The 16,103-nt window shown below is 38.9% G+C and overlaps 1 protein-coding gene across 4 annotated transcripts in view; it reads left to right on the top strand.

Moving 5' to 3' along the window:
- ST7L (suppression of tumorigenicity 7 like) overlaps positions 1-16,103 on the top strand; it is an 18,818-nt gene extending 2,715 nt beyond the window's left edge. For all 4 annotated transcript variants that reach the window (XM_085044362.1, XM_085044361.1, XM_085044359.1 and 1 more), the window contains exons 4-16: positions 251-305; positions 833-948; positions 2,570-2,648; positions 2,849-3,003; positions 3,135-3,232; positions 3,642-3,756; positions 5,030-5,102; positions 5,824-5,926; positions 9,037-9,187; positions 9,317-9,409; positions 12,012-12,151; positions 15,275-15,343; positions 15,576-16,103. In XM_085044362.1, coding sequence (XP_084900488.1) covers positions 251-305; positions 833-948; positions 2,570-2,648; positions 2,849-3,003; positions 3,135-3,232; positions 3,642-3,756; positions 5,030-5,102; positions 5,824-5,926; positions 9,037-9,187; positions 9,317-9,409; positions 12,012-12,151; positions 15,275-15,328 — 1,232 coding nt within the window. In that variant the 3' untranslated portion in view covers positions 15,329-15,343; positions 15,576-16,103. The remainder of the gene's footprint in view (positions 1-250; positions 306-832; positions 949-2,569; positions 2,649-2,848; positions 3,004-3,134; positions 3,233-3,641; positions 3,757-5,029; positions 5,103-5,823; positions 5,927-9,036; positions 9,188-9,316; positions 9,410-12,011; positions 12,152-15,274; positions 15,344-15,575) is intronic.

Below are 16,103 nucleotides of genomic sequence, written 5' to 3'. Positions count from 1 at the left end.
TGCAAGGTAAACACTGCATAAGTGTACATGGTGGTGTTTCATCTTCCCACCATGTGCATTTGTACCCCAGCAGTGTTGGGGAGCAAAAATCTTTATGGAATAGCAGAAGTTTATAAAGATGATCTTTGCATAATAATAAAATTTAAGCAGCTTTTGAAAGCACAACTGCTTTTGCATTACTGCATTTTAATGTCAAGGTAATATTTCGCACGCATTTAGTTTAAAAAGTACTTTTTTTTTTATTCCTCAGAGTGCAAAGTGTGGCGAAATCCTCTCAATCTTTTCAGAGGGGCAGAGTATAGCAGGTATTAATTATCTTGCTTGCCATTGCATATTTTTAAAATTAATTGGGGGCATGCACATGACTTCTACACAGAGTTTGCACTGGTGATGTCAGGAGACAGCTGGAGACCTGCAAGATTATAGGGGTGATTGATGCCCATCGTGTGTTTAAAAGACACCAAGCCAAGCTTTGGCAGTTTCAATGTTAAGAACAAAATAATTACTGTAACATCAGGATTTTTGGAGAGTAAAGTACGAAAAAAATTTATTCAGTGGTTCAGACAGGGATTCTCAATCTAAATTCTCTTTTATTAAACAGTATTGTATGTCTCCTAGTGTTACTTCATGGGAAAAGCTGCTTTCTAGGAAGCCAGTTCCCAAGTTTTTTAGAACTTTACAGATTACTGAACAGTAGTACTTGAAACTTCATTTTAGTAGCTTTGGTCTTTTATTAATACAGATTTTCTGCACAAAGCACATCAGATATCTGCTTGGTATCAGCATTGCTAATTACTAGGAATGCTTCTTACTGAAATGTCTTTTGGTTTAGGTACATGTGGGTGACTGGGAAGGAGCCTCTTACTTACTATGACATGAATTTATCTGCTCAAGATCATCAAACCTTTTTCACCTGTGACACAGATACACTTCGGCCTTCGGATACAGGTAGTGATGTCTGTGTAAGGTGTGTAAGTGTTGGATAGTGTGAAGTGAGTGAACTTCAAAGTAGTGCAAGTTATCATGTCAAATATTTTGTGAAATTTTAGTTTCTCAGCTACTAAAGGTAATAGAATCACAGCATGGTTTGGACTGGGAGGGACCTTAAAGCCCATCTCATTCCACCTCCTGCCATGGGCAGGGCCACCTTTCACTAGACCAGGTTGCTCCAAGCCTCCTCCAACCTGGCCCTGAAATTTAGCATTCAGTGTTTAGTGGAATTTAGTGGAAAAGTATTTCACTTTGTGTATTTTCTCAACTTTAGTGCTGTCAGGGTCCTGACATTCTTTTAAGATCTCACACATTTCAAATAATTAACACAATATTGCAAATCTGGGTTATATTCTCAACAGCCAAAACGTGGTCTCATTTAAGCTCTAGTAATGAATTGTGTAGTCTCCAGATTTTTTTCCTTGTGTTCCACATCTTTAGTGCAAAAAATATTCTTTACCTGGTTATTGTCAGTGTGGGTGTGAATTATTGTCAATTTGTCACATTCCGGAGGTGTTCCTTGTCAGTTGGCTGTGACATGTTTGATATGAAAGATGTGTTTTTATTTCACAGAAGGGAGTGTATTGTCTCGCTTGCTGAGCCAAGACTAATATTTTGTTTCCGAAAGAAAACTCAAATATTTTTCCACGTTATTCTTGCTGGACAGCAGGAGGTTTTGTTCCAAAAGAAACATGTATAGATTCTCCAGTTTTCTTATCGTCCTTGAGATAGGCCAGATATGGAACTCCATGAATGTAAGGTTTTGGAGTTCCTTCAGAACTGGTTTTTAGTGTGAAAGTTATTAATTCTGCATAGAAAATGGTAGCTGTGAGTGTGTTGTTTTCCTTGAAGTTGGTTTTTGGTTTGTGTTTTCCATTTTTCCCAAATAGAAGCACAGTGGGGAGGGGTTTAGAGTCATTGCATTGAAATAATTTTGAATTATTCTGAAGCGTCAAAGGACGCTTTCACCTTTTTTTACTTTTTTCCTAGAACACTTTCTTGTAAGCTGATAAATTGTGTTTCTTGAATTGGTTTTGCCATGTGATGCCATTCAAATGTGCACTGTAAATTTAAAAAGAAATTGTTAACCATTTATGATCTGACAGTTGTCTAAAAAGAATTTGAAAGCTTAAATTAAAATTTGTGCAGGTCTATGCAAGAACCTGTGTTTAACAATTGCTCCTGCCAAGCTTTCAACATGTCTTGGGAAATGTGTCCAAAAATCTGTAGCAATTTAGAAATTGTACATCTGCCTGGTTATGTAAGCTGTTTTTGTGAGCCCTGTAGGAGTTCTGAAATGGTCAGCGACAAGTCTTTCTGGTGGTGTTGCTTTCTTAAACTAAATTTGGGATGTAGTGTGCTGTTGCAAGGGTTTGGTGCTTGTGGTAGGAACAGTCTGGAATTAAAAAACACTTGTTTCTTCTTCCTTACAACAATCATACAGCAAACAGGAATTTTCGGACTGGAAGGAAATGTTAATTAGAGCTGGCTCCAAGCAGCCAGTGTTGGCCTCCACTGGCTCCCAGGTCTTTCACAGGTGTCCATGTCCCTCACCAGCCTTTCCATGGTTTTCCTACAGTTATGCAGAAAGCATGGCGAGAGAGGAACCCACAAGCCCGGATTAAAGCTGCATATCAAGCTCTAGAGTTGAACAATGAGTAAGTTCATCAATTCAGCTGCTGTGTTTCTAGTGTGAAGGATTAAGTGGAGGGATACTGAGCACACTATCAGTTTCTGTTTCTTCATGTAATAATTCACTTTTAACAAAGTTCTGAATATCTTAAGGGGGACACAGGGGGCTGTAAGTTGCACTGAAGTATTCCCTCAAAAGGGCTAGTAGGTTTTTCTGTTATTTCAGTTGTGCTACTGCGTATGTCCTCCTGGCTGAGGAAGAAGCAACAACTATTGTGGATGCTGAGAAATACTTCAAGCAGGCTCTGAGAGCAGGAGAAATGATTTACAGAAAATCTCAGAACTGCCATTCCCAGAGCCCCCAGCACGAAGCACAGCTGAGTAAGGACTTTGAATCACATTAACTCTTGGGTTTGTGTGAGCAGAAATGTAAAACTAAAGTTGTAATTAGGAGAGGTAATTGACTGGTAATTGAAACTCGTAGACTCATATTTTTTTGTCTTTGTAATCAGGAAGAGACACCAATGTTTTGGTGTATGTGAAAAGGAGACTAGCTATGTGTGCCAGGAAACTTGGAAGAATACGAGAAGCAGTAAAGATGATGAGAGATGTAAGTAAAAGTAAAAAAACCCTGGAATTAACCGTTTTTTCAGTCTCATTGTCCATATTGATGGTTTTAAGTTCATTTCTAGGCATCATAATTAATCTAATTGAATTATTTTCCCATGAGATTAATGCACTGTGATTGGATGGGGCTTTGAGCAACCTGGTCCAGTGAAGGTGTCCCTGCCCATGGCAGGGGGTTGGAATGAGATGAGCTTTGATTGCTTCCAACCCAAACCACGCTGTGATTTTATGAAATGATTCAGTTCTTTTCATACTGCTTCTATGCCAGTTTCTGTCACTCTGAAGCAACTTGACATTGAAAAATCTTAAATTATTGTGCTGATTTCTTGCAAGTATTTCAGCGATTCAACTGCAATTCTACATGTAATTTATTTCTCTTTACTGATTTGCAGTTGATGAAAGAGTTTCCACTTCTGAGTATGCTGAATATTCATGAAAACCTCCTGGAGGCCCTTCTGGAGTTACAGGCTTATGCAGATGTCCAGGCAGTTTTAGCCAAGTATGATGGTAAGTGATGCTTGTCGGCCAGTGTGGGTGTTTTTGAATAAAAGTGAGGTGGGCAAGGGATGTCTGTCCACAGGCAGGAGTCTACCCATGACCTCAGCAAGGTGATCAGATTCCCTTCATTCGTAACAAATAGGTGCTTCCTGAGTGCAGGTCAAGTTCTCCGTTTGACTGCTGAGGTCAAATATTGGCAAATTTAAGTTGCATACAAATTACCTCTAATCTGTAAAGAAATCTTTGCTTCAGTTGAAGGATTATTTTAATTAATCTCTGCTACATCCCTGATTTTGCCTAAATTCATCAGCCTTTTTCAGACAGCACAAAGCCCTGTAAATAATTGTGCCTTGATCCTCTTCTGCATTGATTCCTCTTAGTCTATGAAAGCCATTTACACCTCTCCTGGTGCTTCTTTCTGCTAAGACTAGGAATTGTGACACTTTCTTAAGAAAGGTTTGCTGATTTTTTTCTGAGCATCTGACAAAGTGAGATTTGTCAGATGATCTGACAAGCTTCAAACTCCCTGCAGCACCACTGTGTTTTGCTTGACACGACAGCCAGACTTGTAGTCAGTGATAGACAAGCCCAGGATGGGATTTAAAAAAAAAAAGCAAGAACTATCTTGCTATACACAACAAAGTACTATACACAACATGGTGCTTGGGAATTAGACCCCAGACTGTCTGCTTTTAAAGTAAACTTGCACTGTGGAGTGCTAACCTCCTAATCTGTAATTGTCAGCTCAGACTTGGCTTCAGATAGTCTACAAAGCTACAGTTAATAGAATGTCCCCCCATGGAAATGCAGAAGAACAGAACTTGCATTTTTGTTCAAATTTGTCTACCTGCCTGAAATGTCATTTTTTGTGGTCAGCTTCTGGTCAATGTCTCAGTGGTGTATAAAACTGTGTTAATTTACAGTTGCAAAATTAAATAAAGATTAGAAGATTACTTTAAATCTTTGTGGGTTAATACAGGAAACATTCTGTTTTTAAGTGTGATTATACATGCATTTCTCTTTGGATTCAGGTTCAGTGTGTTGGTACATCCAGAAACAAAAAACGACTCTAGCACCTAAACACAACTCTGAGTTTTCTGTCTGAGACTGACTGACTGGCAAAGAACTTTAGTGTTTCTAATCACAGCTGAAATGTTCCAGATATTACATTCATTGTCTCCCATACCCAAGGAAAAGTCTTTAACTCAGAGGATGTGGGTTAAAAATGTTTGTATTGCCCTAGAATGTTACATTGTAATTATTTTATTTCATCTTATCACAGATATCAGTCTTCCCAAATCAGCAGCAATATGTTACACAGCAGCCCTGCTAAAAGCCAGAGCTGTTTCAGAAAGGTAAGCAACGACATTTGAAAACAATGGTTTTTTGCTACTCTTGGGTTCTCGTGTAAAAAAATGAAGGAAAAAGGTCTAAATCTTTTATATTTTAAAATTATTTCTAGTCTGTAAGGAAATACTTTCTTCAAGGATTATTTTAATTTTTTAATCTTTTTTTACATCCCTGGTTATGCCTAAATAAGTAGCAGTTACATTTCTAAGAGCACGTTGAGTGTATTTATATAGACACATACATATTTGTGTGTGTATTTAAACACAATTTAAAACGCCTTTTAAGAATCCATAAAGTTAATACAGGTGAGGATGCTTTTCAAGAGCCCATGTATTGGCCAAGTGCTTTTGTATAAGTTCTGTTTTCAGTGCTTGGGATTTGTTTTTTGGGGTGGGTGCAGGATATCTGTGGTGGTTGATGCTGACATTTCTCTGTGGTCTGAGTCCAGCTCCCCTTTCCCAGGAGGTGATGCTGTGTCAGGGAGCTGAAAGTCAGCACTGATATCACCTGACATGATTGACATGAATTTTCAAACATATTTCATTTGGGCATGAAAAACAGTCAGGATACCTAACTTAACATGAACATTTGTCTCCTAGAAGTGTTTGTTTATCTTTCTTGACAAATCAGCCAATTTTTAATGAACTCCAAGCTCACAATGCAAATAAACACCTGGCTAGCATTTATTATTTATTACGTTTGTCCAATGTGGGTTTTTCCCTTCAGGTTCTCCCCAGAAACTGCCTCCAAAAGAGGGCTTAGTACAGCAGAAATTAATGCTGTGGAAGCAATTCACAGAGCTGTGGAATTTAACCCTCACGTTCCAAAGGTAAGAGTATTTTATTTCCTATTGGACCACTTCTGCTGTATTCTGGAAAATACCATGTTGTAATATAATTTTGTTATTGGAGCCTTTCTAGCCCCGTGTTTTCTTGAATTTGGTTATAACTCTAGCCATGGAGTTGTTAAAAACATAAGTATTTATATCATAAATGTTTTGTGGCCAGAATTTTTTTGATAATAGCTGATGTTCAAACAGGGTATTTTGCACAAAAATTTGAACTTGGAATTTCCTAACTCACTGGAAAATCCAGTAAGGTATTACTAAAGGCCCTTTACTCTCAATAAGGGTCGAAATTAATAAATATAAATGTAGATATTTAAAGTCATAGAATAATCACAGAATGGTTTGTGTTGGAAGGGGTCTTAAAGATATCTTATTCCAACCCCTTGCTTCCAAGTCTGTGAAGCCAAATTAAGTTCTCCAAACAGTAATCACTCCAGTATTCCAAACCCCTTTATTCTGCTGTGCTTCCAACCATGGCTCCATGGTTATTGAAAGATCTACAGTCACTTATTTTCTTCATCCACGTGTAAACAAGATTAGGAGTCTGTATCACCACAGACTGTAATTTAATGTTTGGCATCAAAATACAGATTCCACACAGCATTGGGTGAAAATAAAATCTTGCATTGCTTTTTACTGTAGTAGTGATGCTTTCAGTATGAAACCTTGAATGCAGGAGGTTGGCTCGGTGCTGCCTCTAATCCTCTGCAAATGATGATGGAGTCCCAGTGGCTGCTGCTGGGAAGGCTGGAATGATCAGCCGCCCCGTTCTGTCTGCCTGTCCAATCCAATAGAATGTGCACTGAGAAAGCTAATTGCTGGGAGAAATTGCTGCTTGTTTGCATGACTGATCAAGAGCACAGCAAGTTCATTTCAGACAGTCTCAGACAGATTTTTCTTTAGCCTCTGCCTTTAGGGGCAGAAGATTATAATACATTATAATTATCTAAAAGTTCTTTTGTTTTGGGTATCCTCCAGTTGTTTCTGGAGCCTCATATACCTTTTAAAAGAAATTAGAAATAATTTCAAAACAGACTGTTGTTCAAATATGGTCTGTAGTTCTGCAGACAAATGCACAAACTGATTCCAGTTTTCAGTAATTTGATTTTCTCTTCCAGTTGTAGATCTATCAATTCTTCATGGGTTTTTTTATTATACTGTTGCCTTGAGGCACCAGTTGATTAGATGACAGAGCAGAAATTTACTGGTATGGGCTGTTTAGAACTCTGAAATGTTTATGGTCAAAGCAAACAAGTGAACAAGGGCAGAGAAGTGAAGCAACTTGCCCAGTGAATCACAGAGGGGGAAGCAAATCTGATTTTTAATTTCTACTCTGTTCTGTCCCATAGACTAAAAACAAGTGAGTATGTAAAGTAGAAATCCCTTTGCTCACACATCTGATGAAAGTGGTTGTCTTTGCACATAACATCGTATTGCATAAGGAAAATAAAATAAAGTTTGTTCTGCTTTTACAAGTCTCGGGTCTCTTTGGAAAGTTAGAACCAGCTAGCAAACTGGTTCTCTTAAGCTGTTTCAAATTAGAAATCTGCAACTGCCTTTTGATACTGTATGAAACAATCTTTTGCAGTCATCTTCTAAATATCTTAGAGATTTTTATTGTGTATTAAGACTTCAAAACCTGTGATACTTTCAGTACTGACACCTTGCCTGTTTTATGCTTAAATATGGACATGAAAACCTGCCAGACTGTGGAATTTTTCTGTTTATGTGGTAACATGGGCTTAGAGAGAGCCAAAGCCTGGAGTTGAGCATTGGTGTGTTGTGGCAGTACTTGCAGTGGGGCTTCACAAGCACTGCTGGGTTTACATCCCCAGTTAGCATAATGGAAAAGTGGGCACTGTGGAGAGCATGAGGAGTCAGGTCAGGGGTCAGATATTTGAGACCATTTTCCCACAGCAGCCCTGTGTGAGTGATCCTTTACTGTGTTAAAAAAAAAAAAAATTAGAAAAAAATTGAAGAGGATTAGAGGGGATTAGCAAGAATATTACTCTCCAGAGTGCAGGCCCAAGGCATTGAGAGAAGAACCTAGCCAGGCAGCAAATGTGCTTTATTTGGCTGGGGCGCAACGCCTCCTACATTCCTTGAAGAGTCTGAATGGGAAAAGTTAAGTCCTCAAACTGGATTAGTAAATAATCTCATAGTTTGTGGCATCTGCTGAAATCGGTGAGTTAGTTGCATTCTTACACTTTGGGGGACACTCCACAGAATTGCCAGCTACATTGATCAAAGATGTGGATTAGCTTTGGCTGTTATTGAATGAGACACTATATGGTAGAAGAGAACAGCTCACAGGTGAATACCAGAGCTGAAATTGTCATTTCATGCTTGTAAAAAGTACTCATCTATTTTTAAAAGCTAACTTCAAATGAATACCTGACCTTATTAATGCACCATGAGAAAGTGTGCATATTAAAAAAGTTGCATGTGCTGTGTTTCAAAGGAAATGGGAAATGATTAATCCTTGCGCTCTTTGACCCTTCTGAGCATCAGGTTTTCTGCTGATGGAGGGAGAACGCTGAAATTGAAAAAATCTGAAATCAAAGATACTTTGTGGTAGCCCAGTAAGACCACATTAAAAGAAGATTTTCCTGGGTTTGGTTTATTATTCTTCCTTTGGTTAGCTCACTGACATTTTCAGGTTTGCTGCTCATATTTTAGAACTAACAAGTCCTCAGCCTTCTACATTGAAACTTTCAGTGATGAAATAATGAGCAAAAATACCTTGGTCTGGGGTTTTTTATCAGCCTAAATTTGTCGCTCATTGGTGTTGCACCTGCAGCATTATACTTAATGTCTGTTCCACAGGAATGTATTTTTGTTGTACTGAAGCTGTATGTTTTTTCTTGATTTTTTTTTTTTTGAGTGTGTGTGAGAGAAAGCTAATTTAAGAGTTACACACAGGAGTATGTTTTGCTGCTTTTCATTTCACATGTGAATGCAGCCTGGCTTCTGTGTGGTAGAAACTGGCCCCTTCTATGCTCAGTTACGCCTCAAATGATCATTTATGTTTCACAATTAAAGGTTTTGGAATATTCCATGTAACCAGGTGTGTTTTCCATTTTTCCTTTCAGTATTTACTAGAAATGAAAAGCTTAGTGCTGCCTCCAGAGCACATTCTGAAGCGAGGGGACAGTGAGGCAGTAGCCTATGCTTTTTTTCACCTCCAGCACTGGAAGAGGATAGAAGGGGCTCTAAATCTGCTGCACTGCACATGGGAAGGCAGTAAGTGTCTCCTTTTATTTTTTTTTCTATACAGTAGACTAGCCTCTCTGCCTCTACTCCCCTTAAACATGATTGGTTCTCTTTGTGAGAAGCGGGTCGCAGATTTAATGTCACTCACCCTTTTTGCAGCATTTAGGATGATCCCATACCCATTAGAGAAAGGACATCTTTTCTATCCCTACCCGAGCTGCACAGAAACAGCAGACAGAGAACTGTTGCCAAGTAAGTGGTTTCTAAGCAGTAATGATAATAAAACACAGGCTAAGGACATGTTCAGTTTGTGGTATTCTGTATTTACCTTACTGTGATTTTTTTAGTTTGAGCTTCCTGTGAAGGGGATTCAGCTATTTGTTGATATCCCTCTGAAAAGATCCTGAAGCACTTGACGTGTGTGTGTGGTAAATGTCAGCTTGATGCTGTAATAGCCCAAGTCCTTCAGAGATGAAATCTCTGTGTGGTACATTCAGACTGAGTCTGGCCAACTTCGAGGACAACAAAAAGGACCATTTTTTAAAAATTGCTTTTAAAAGAATTCATGGATTTCACTACTGTAGCAAGGAATCAGTCCATGGTTCCAGTCCTGCATTGGGTATCCAGTAAAACCTGGGATCTGAGACAGAATCCTTGGTTAATCTGTAGCTTCATAGAACATGTATTGCTTTCTGTCATTACTTCATTGGTCTGTATTTATCTGCTGGCTGCCTCCTGAAACTTCTTATCCATGTGTTTCTATGGACTTATATTAACATTTGATACTGAAAAGTAAGTCTTACCCAGTTGCTCTTTGCTTCAAGTTTCCTATATGCTATTATGAGGATACATGTTTTTTTCCTTTGCGCAAGACAAATAAACTAAATCGTTACTGCCTGTTCTCATCATATTTAGGAAAACAGCATTAATTTAGATTAGAATTGAGCTGTTAATTATACATCTTAATTGAATTCCTTTGGGGTTGAACGTCTATACTGTGAAGAAACACAAATCCCCTGGGACTGGAAAGGGCTACTGCGAAAGCACCAGCAGCCCCACAGAGACCACAGCTGTGGAAAGGAAAACTGCACAGACGTGTTTCTATTTAAAAGCCTGAAGTTATATTTAAAATGTGTAATTTAAATTTGCCCCCAGACTGCTTTAAATTACTCATTTCTCACTTATGCAGGATATTGCACAAGGAATTCCTCGGTTAGCAACTAACCCTAAATTGTAGACTTCCCAGCATAATTAAACACCAACACATGCAGATATTTCAACAGCATCACTCACGCATTCCTGTTATGTTTTAAATATAAAACTACCCATAAATAAAATCATCTTAACACTTTTATTGCAGTACTTCCTCAAGAAATCTTGACACTTAATTTTTTAAATTTATCTATTTAAAATAATGTTGACCAAATCAATGATTCAAAAAACCTGGATTGGTTGGATGAGTGATTCTTCTCAAATGGCTGTAAGCATATAGAATTCACTTTAGTTGTCCTTAGCTATTTTGGATTTGGTTTTAATTTCCCAGTGTAGGGAAGGCTACTGCAAAAAGAATTAATTCCTATTTTCTAAACACTTTACTAAATTATATCAGTCCATGTTTTAGAAATCAGGTGAGTTTCTATATAGTATGAATCTCTGGGTAACATTAACATCTCTAATGGATATTAAACATGGATCTTCAAATATTCTGCTTATTGTGCTCCAAAATCATATTAAAAGCAAACCCTGAGCACTTTGCCATTATTGAGTTGCAAGAGCACAAGACACTTTTTCTGGGTTAGTCTTCTAATGGTGCTTTAATGCACCAGCATTCAGAAACAGTAACTGGGAGGGTAAAGTGTCTTTTTTCCTCCACAGACTTCAGTTTGAAAAAGAATACAATTATATTTTCTCATTTTACAGAAAAAAGTTTGCTTAAACTTTTAGGGTTTTGTTAGATTTTAAAAACAGCTTGTCAAGAAGGGCAGTCCTTTTATTATTACTTATGTCTATAGAAACTATTTTTTTTTTAAATTTAAAAATGTTTTCAGATCATTGGATAGAAATCAGAGCTGCAGGTATCCAGAGCCAGTCAGTAATTGTATATTCACCAAGCAGATCCTCAGCGAGTGACCAGTAGTAGTGTTGTGAGTGCTGAAAGCTCCACATGCCACCCTTGGCCTGGCTAATCACCTGCTTTGGATTTTGTTACCAGAGATTGGAAATTGCAAAGAGCTGCTATATACAGAATTTATAACCCAGTCCTGGTGATGTTTTCTTTGAGGTCTGCTCTGTCAGCTGCTCTGAACAAATTTACTGTAGTCTACAACCAGAAGTCTTCAAGAAGTACTAAAAAATATACGTGTATTTAATATGCTGGTTGTTTTGTACTTGCTGAACTTCTTACAGGGTGGGGAGGTGTGCTGTTCTTTTCAGGTAACAGGATTAGAGCTCCAGAGAGTTGAAAACACCTGAACTGTTTTAATTGGTCTGGGTAATATTGACAGCTTGAGAACTTCACAAGTGTTCCCTCTGTCCTGCTAAAAGAGTAGGTACCAAAAACTGAACCTGATGAAATGATTCAAAAATAAAGCCCATGAAAGTGAAAAAGGAGACTGGGAAGAGAATATTAATAATGAAAACAAATATGTAATAACTATAAATAATGAAGACAAGCATGTAATGAAGGGGAAAAATTTTTAAGAAGTTAAAGTACTGGAACCTAAGATGTGCTACACAAGTCTTGAGTTCACACTTACTTGTTCTGAAAGTCCAGAACTGAGTTACAAGACTGCAAATAATTCAGAAAGGAGTCCTTGATTATCAAATGTCAACATTCTTTGTTTTTTCCTTTCAGCATTTCATGAAGTCTCCGTTTACCCCCAGAAGGAACTTCCATTTTTCATCCACTTCACAGCAGGCCTGTGTTCCTTTTCAGCCATGCTGGCCCTCCTTACCCACCAGTTCCCTGAGCTGATGGTCATTTTTGCAAAAGCTGTAAGTACTATCTCCATCATGGGGCTTGCTTAGGCATCTCATGGGATTTTTGGGAATTTTGAGGTCCAGGGTGAAGTTTTATTTTAGCTTGAATTAATGTTGACTCTTAATCATACTCTAATGACAAAAAATCTTCCATATTTTACCTATTAGATGATTTTACTCATGATCCCATTTGTGGTGTTTTCAGAGGGATTCAGAAAACTTATGAGAAGCAATGATACTCAACATCAAAGTAGTATTTCTGATTTTATTGCCCACAACAGGGGTGTTGCAACTAGATGATTTTTAAGGTCATACATTCTTGCATTCTGGAGGTCTGTATAAGTAGCATTTAGTTGAATTTTTATACCAAAAATGTAAGATTATCTTCTATTTAATGACACCAGCCTTTCCTCTCAAGCATACTGTGATAAAGCAATTATTATTTGCTATATTCATCATTATATCTTCAAGTAATTCTAATGCTTTAAGCTTTTAAAACTTTTTTCCTATGTATTTCATTGCTTCAAGTGTTTCTCATCTCACTGTGCTTCAACTTGTTAAATATAGTAATTTGAGATAATAAAGTTCTAGCTGGTATATCTGGAGTGCTTTGGCCTTAGATAAAAGCAATGCAAAATGTATTTCCAGCAAATTCTTGAATTTCCAAGAAACCAAGAACACAGTTTTAGGAATGGCAATTGGAAAGTATTGTGTATATGGAGTTTTTTACTGTAAATCTCCAAGCAGTGACTCCTTAGATTACATTTCAGTTACTTCTTAATCAAACTGTTTTTCCAGCAGTTGAATCCACAGCAAGCTGAATGCCTTGGATGGGGTTTAAGAAGTTGAATACCTTTCTATTGACTTGAAAAGTCTGAGTTTACATATTTTCATTTGTTAGTGCTTGAGTTTGTTTCCTCCATAATAAATCACAGGGTAAACCTTGGCAAATTGCTAAAAATATTCCAAGTGGCCAAAAATCACAACGAAGCATTTGCTAGTTCCAATGTATACAGTGTGATCCAGCATGAGCAGCGGCCGGAGCGCTGGCACCGGCAGTGGGAACTGCTCCTGCCCCCTCACTCCCAGCCCTGCCAAACGGCGCCATGGGGATTTCTGTGTCTTGCACAGGTCGGAGGGTTTGCAGGTGTTGGGGACTGGGGCTGGCAGAATGGTGAGCATTTACTGATGCACTTGGAGCCCATGAAAGTGCCCAGAGCAGCTGTGGCTGCTGCATCCTTGGAAGTGTCCAAGGCCAGATTGGATGGGGCTTGGAGCAACCTGGGATAGTGGAAAGTGTCCCTGCCTATGACAGGGTGTTGAAATTAGAGGATCTTTAAGGTCCCTTCCAACCCAAACTATTCCATGATTCCATGATAACTGTGTGAGTGGGTGCTGGTGAGAGCAGTGGAACAGGCAGTGGTAGAGAATCCACATGAGCTGCAGTACAGCACAGGTGCTCCCTCAGCCTCACTGTTTGTTTCACCCAGATTTCTGATCTCTTGGAGAATCACACTGTTCAGTTTCTCAAGTAGTTGCTGTTTAGATTCTTCTCAGTGAAGTGACAGAAGGGAGGAAAGTATGTGAATGACAATCTGAACAGCTCACTAAACAAGCTGAAAGACACTGCTAGATAGAAGAACTTCAGTTGGAATTGCAGACAAAAGGGTCTGATTGTTTTTTCTTTCTTTATGAATTTTTATTTTTTAATAGCTACATAGGTGGAGAACTGAGTGGATGTGTATCATCTTGCAAAATGATACCTTCCACTATCCCAGGTTGTGCTAAGCCCTGTCCAACCTGGCCTTGGGCACTTCCAGGGACGGGGCAGCCACAGCTTCTCTGGACAATTCCAAGCAGATCAATCCAATTTTTTTGCACTTGAACCTTACGTTACTGGAATAAACCAGTATTAATTATTACTAAAGTACTGAAAAAATAGTGCACCAGTGTTCCTGCTGTATCCTACTGAAAATAACTTTCTTTTTCAGGGAATTGGACAAAATCTTAAGATAGTCCCTGTTCCAAAGTGGTTTTATATGGATGGCTTGATATTTTCACAACAATGAAAGAAGTCATGGGACTTAAATTAAAAATTGGCTAATTTTGATGATTGCAAGATTAGGAGAGAGCATTTCACATTCTGACTGTCCCCTAGCTCCCTGTTGGAAGATTCCTTGCCATTTCGTCCATGGCAGCCATCTAGGGACAGAAAATAGGACAAAGCAGAGCAGTGTCTGGCAAGTCCTGCTTTGTGTGACACTCTGCTTTACTTTCAGAACAAATCCCCCTACCACTTTCCCCAAAACTCATTAAGTGAGACTGGAGAATTAACTTTTTAGCCAGCTGCTGAACTTTTCATATTTATAAACACTTGAGTCTTTTGCTTATCTAAGAGAAAATGTGTATAGTTTGGAGATGTGCACTTCCCTGCCAATGTGTAATGAGTGGTTCTACACTTGGTAGGAAAAAAAAGCCTGGAGTTTCCTGTCAGAGCTGAGTGTCGATGCCAAGGGCAAAGGTTTCTTGCCTTGCTAATCTACATCTTAACTCATGCACTTAATGTGAAGGTGCCACACACAAACAGGCAGGGAAGAAGCCCACTGCAAGGAAAAGCTCCTACACTGCTGTGAATGTTATGTTTTAAAAGCCTTTTTAATGTAATATTTGAGGTTATGATAGAAGCCAGGAGGGCCAGAGTAAAACCTTCAAAGTAAAAGAGTCCTGTTGTTGCTGCCTCGTGAAACAAAGGTTTGCACAAGGATAACCCGAGTGCCAGTGGAATACTTAAGGGGGTGGGTTGAGAAGGTGCAGGGGAGTTTGTGTGATTCCTTTTAGCCTAATCTTAATTCTGGAACTGTTTAGATGGCATCTAGAATATGGATCCTGTCTGGAAGCACAGATTGGTCTTGGTGGATGGGCTGTTCAGTTTGAGTCGGTGACCTGTAAATAGACTATGCGTGAATATTGAGAAAATGAGGTCTTTAAGGTTCCTTCCAACCTACACCATTCTGTGATTCTCTGAATATCAAATGTCGTCCTCACCCCAGCCTGTTCTGCCCTGAAGGCACAGTGCTGAGCAGCTGGAAGAGCTGTAGCATGAAGAAATGCCATCCTAACCGCTGTGCTTTTGCCCAGGTGCTGCGGGTGCTGTGGCCAGTGAGTGCTCCCAGTGTTCTGGCCTCCAGCTGAATGGATTGCGCCAGGGTGAGTGAAGAAGTCTGGAACCCCCTGGGGCTTCCAGAGGGTTTTTATTCTTTTGTGTGTCTTCATTAATATCTAATGTTTACAACAAGCCTATTTCATGGCATGAGCAGTGAAGGGATTGCAGTTGCCTTGAGTGAAAGACACAGGCTGGTTTTTATTCATACCTTGAGTTTGCAGAAGGAAGTTGGTTTGGAAACTGAGCTGATTTATTCTTGTGTTCTGTTTCTTACAGTGCTTTGGGACTCTTCTTTCACCCTTCAGTTTCACTATGGAACACATTGAGGTCCTGCTGCTGTCCAGCCCCTGGCATCAGCTGACTCCAGTGTGACTGCAGTGTGTTTTCCATGATAGTTTGATTTTATTCTCATGAGCCTCACTTGGTGGTTGGCTGACCCTCAGTTGTGGGGGCCAAGGAAGAAATCTGGGCTCTTCAAACTGATAACCTTGACAGGCTTCCATGTTGATGGTGCTTAACATATGAATTTCTTCTTTGGCCTTAATCTGTAATCATCTAAGAAAATAGTTTTTGTTGAGCAATAGTTTATTGCTCTCTAAATCACTTGGACAACTGGAAGCTCATACTTCCTCTGTAAAAAAGGAGAATACACAAACTGAGCAGGTGTTTGGAGTATTGATACTTCCTTCTCAGCTGCAGATGCACCAGATACTTGGCTTAGATTTAATTTTATAAGCCTTTTTCAAAATATTTGTTAACAGCAAAGTATGGTTCTGCTTTCTTTATTAAAAGGTTGCTACTTAA

This window comes from Lichenostomus cassidix, unplaced genomic scaffold, assembly GCF_008360975.1.
Source record: "Lichenostomus cassidix isolate B80296 unplaced genomic scaffold, HeHo_3.0 unassigened_scaffold_chr26, whole genome shotgun sequence".
Lineage (NCBI taxonomy): Eukaryota > Metazoa > Chordata > Aves > Passeriformes > Meliphagidae > Lichenostomus > Lichenostomus cassidix.
This window is presented reverse-complemented; position numbering and strand designations above follow the sequence as displayed.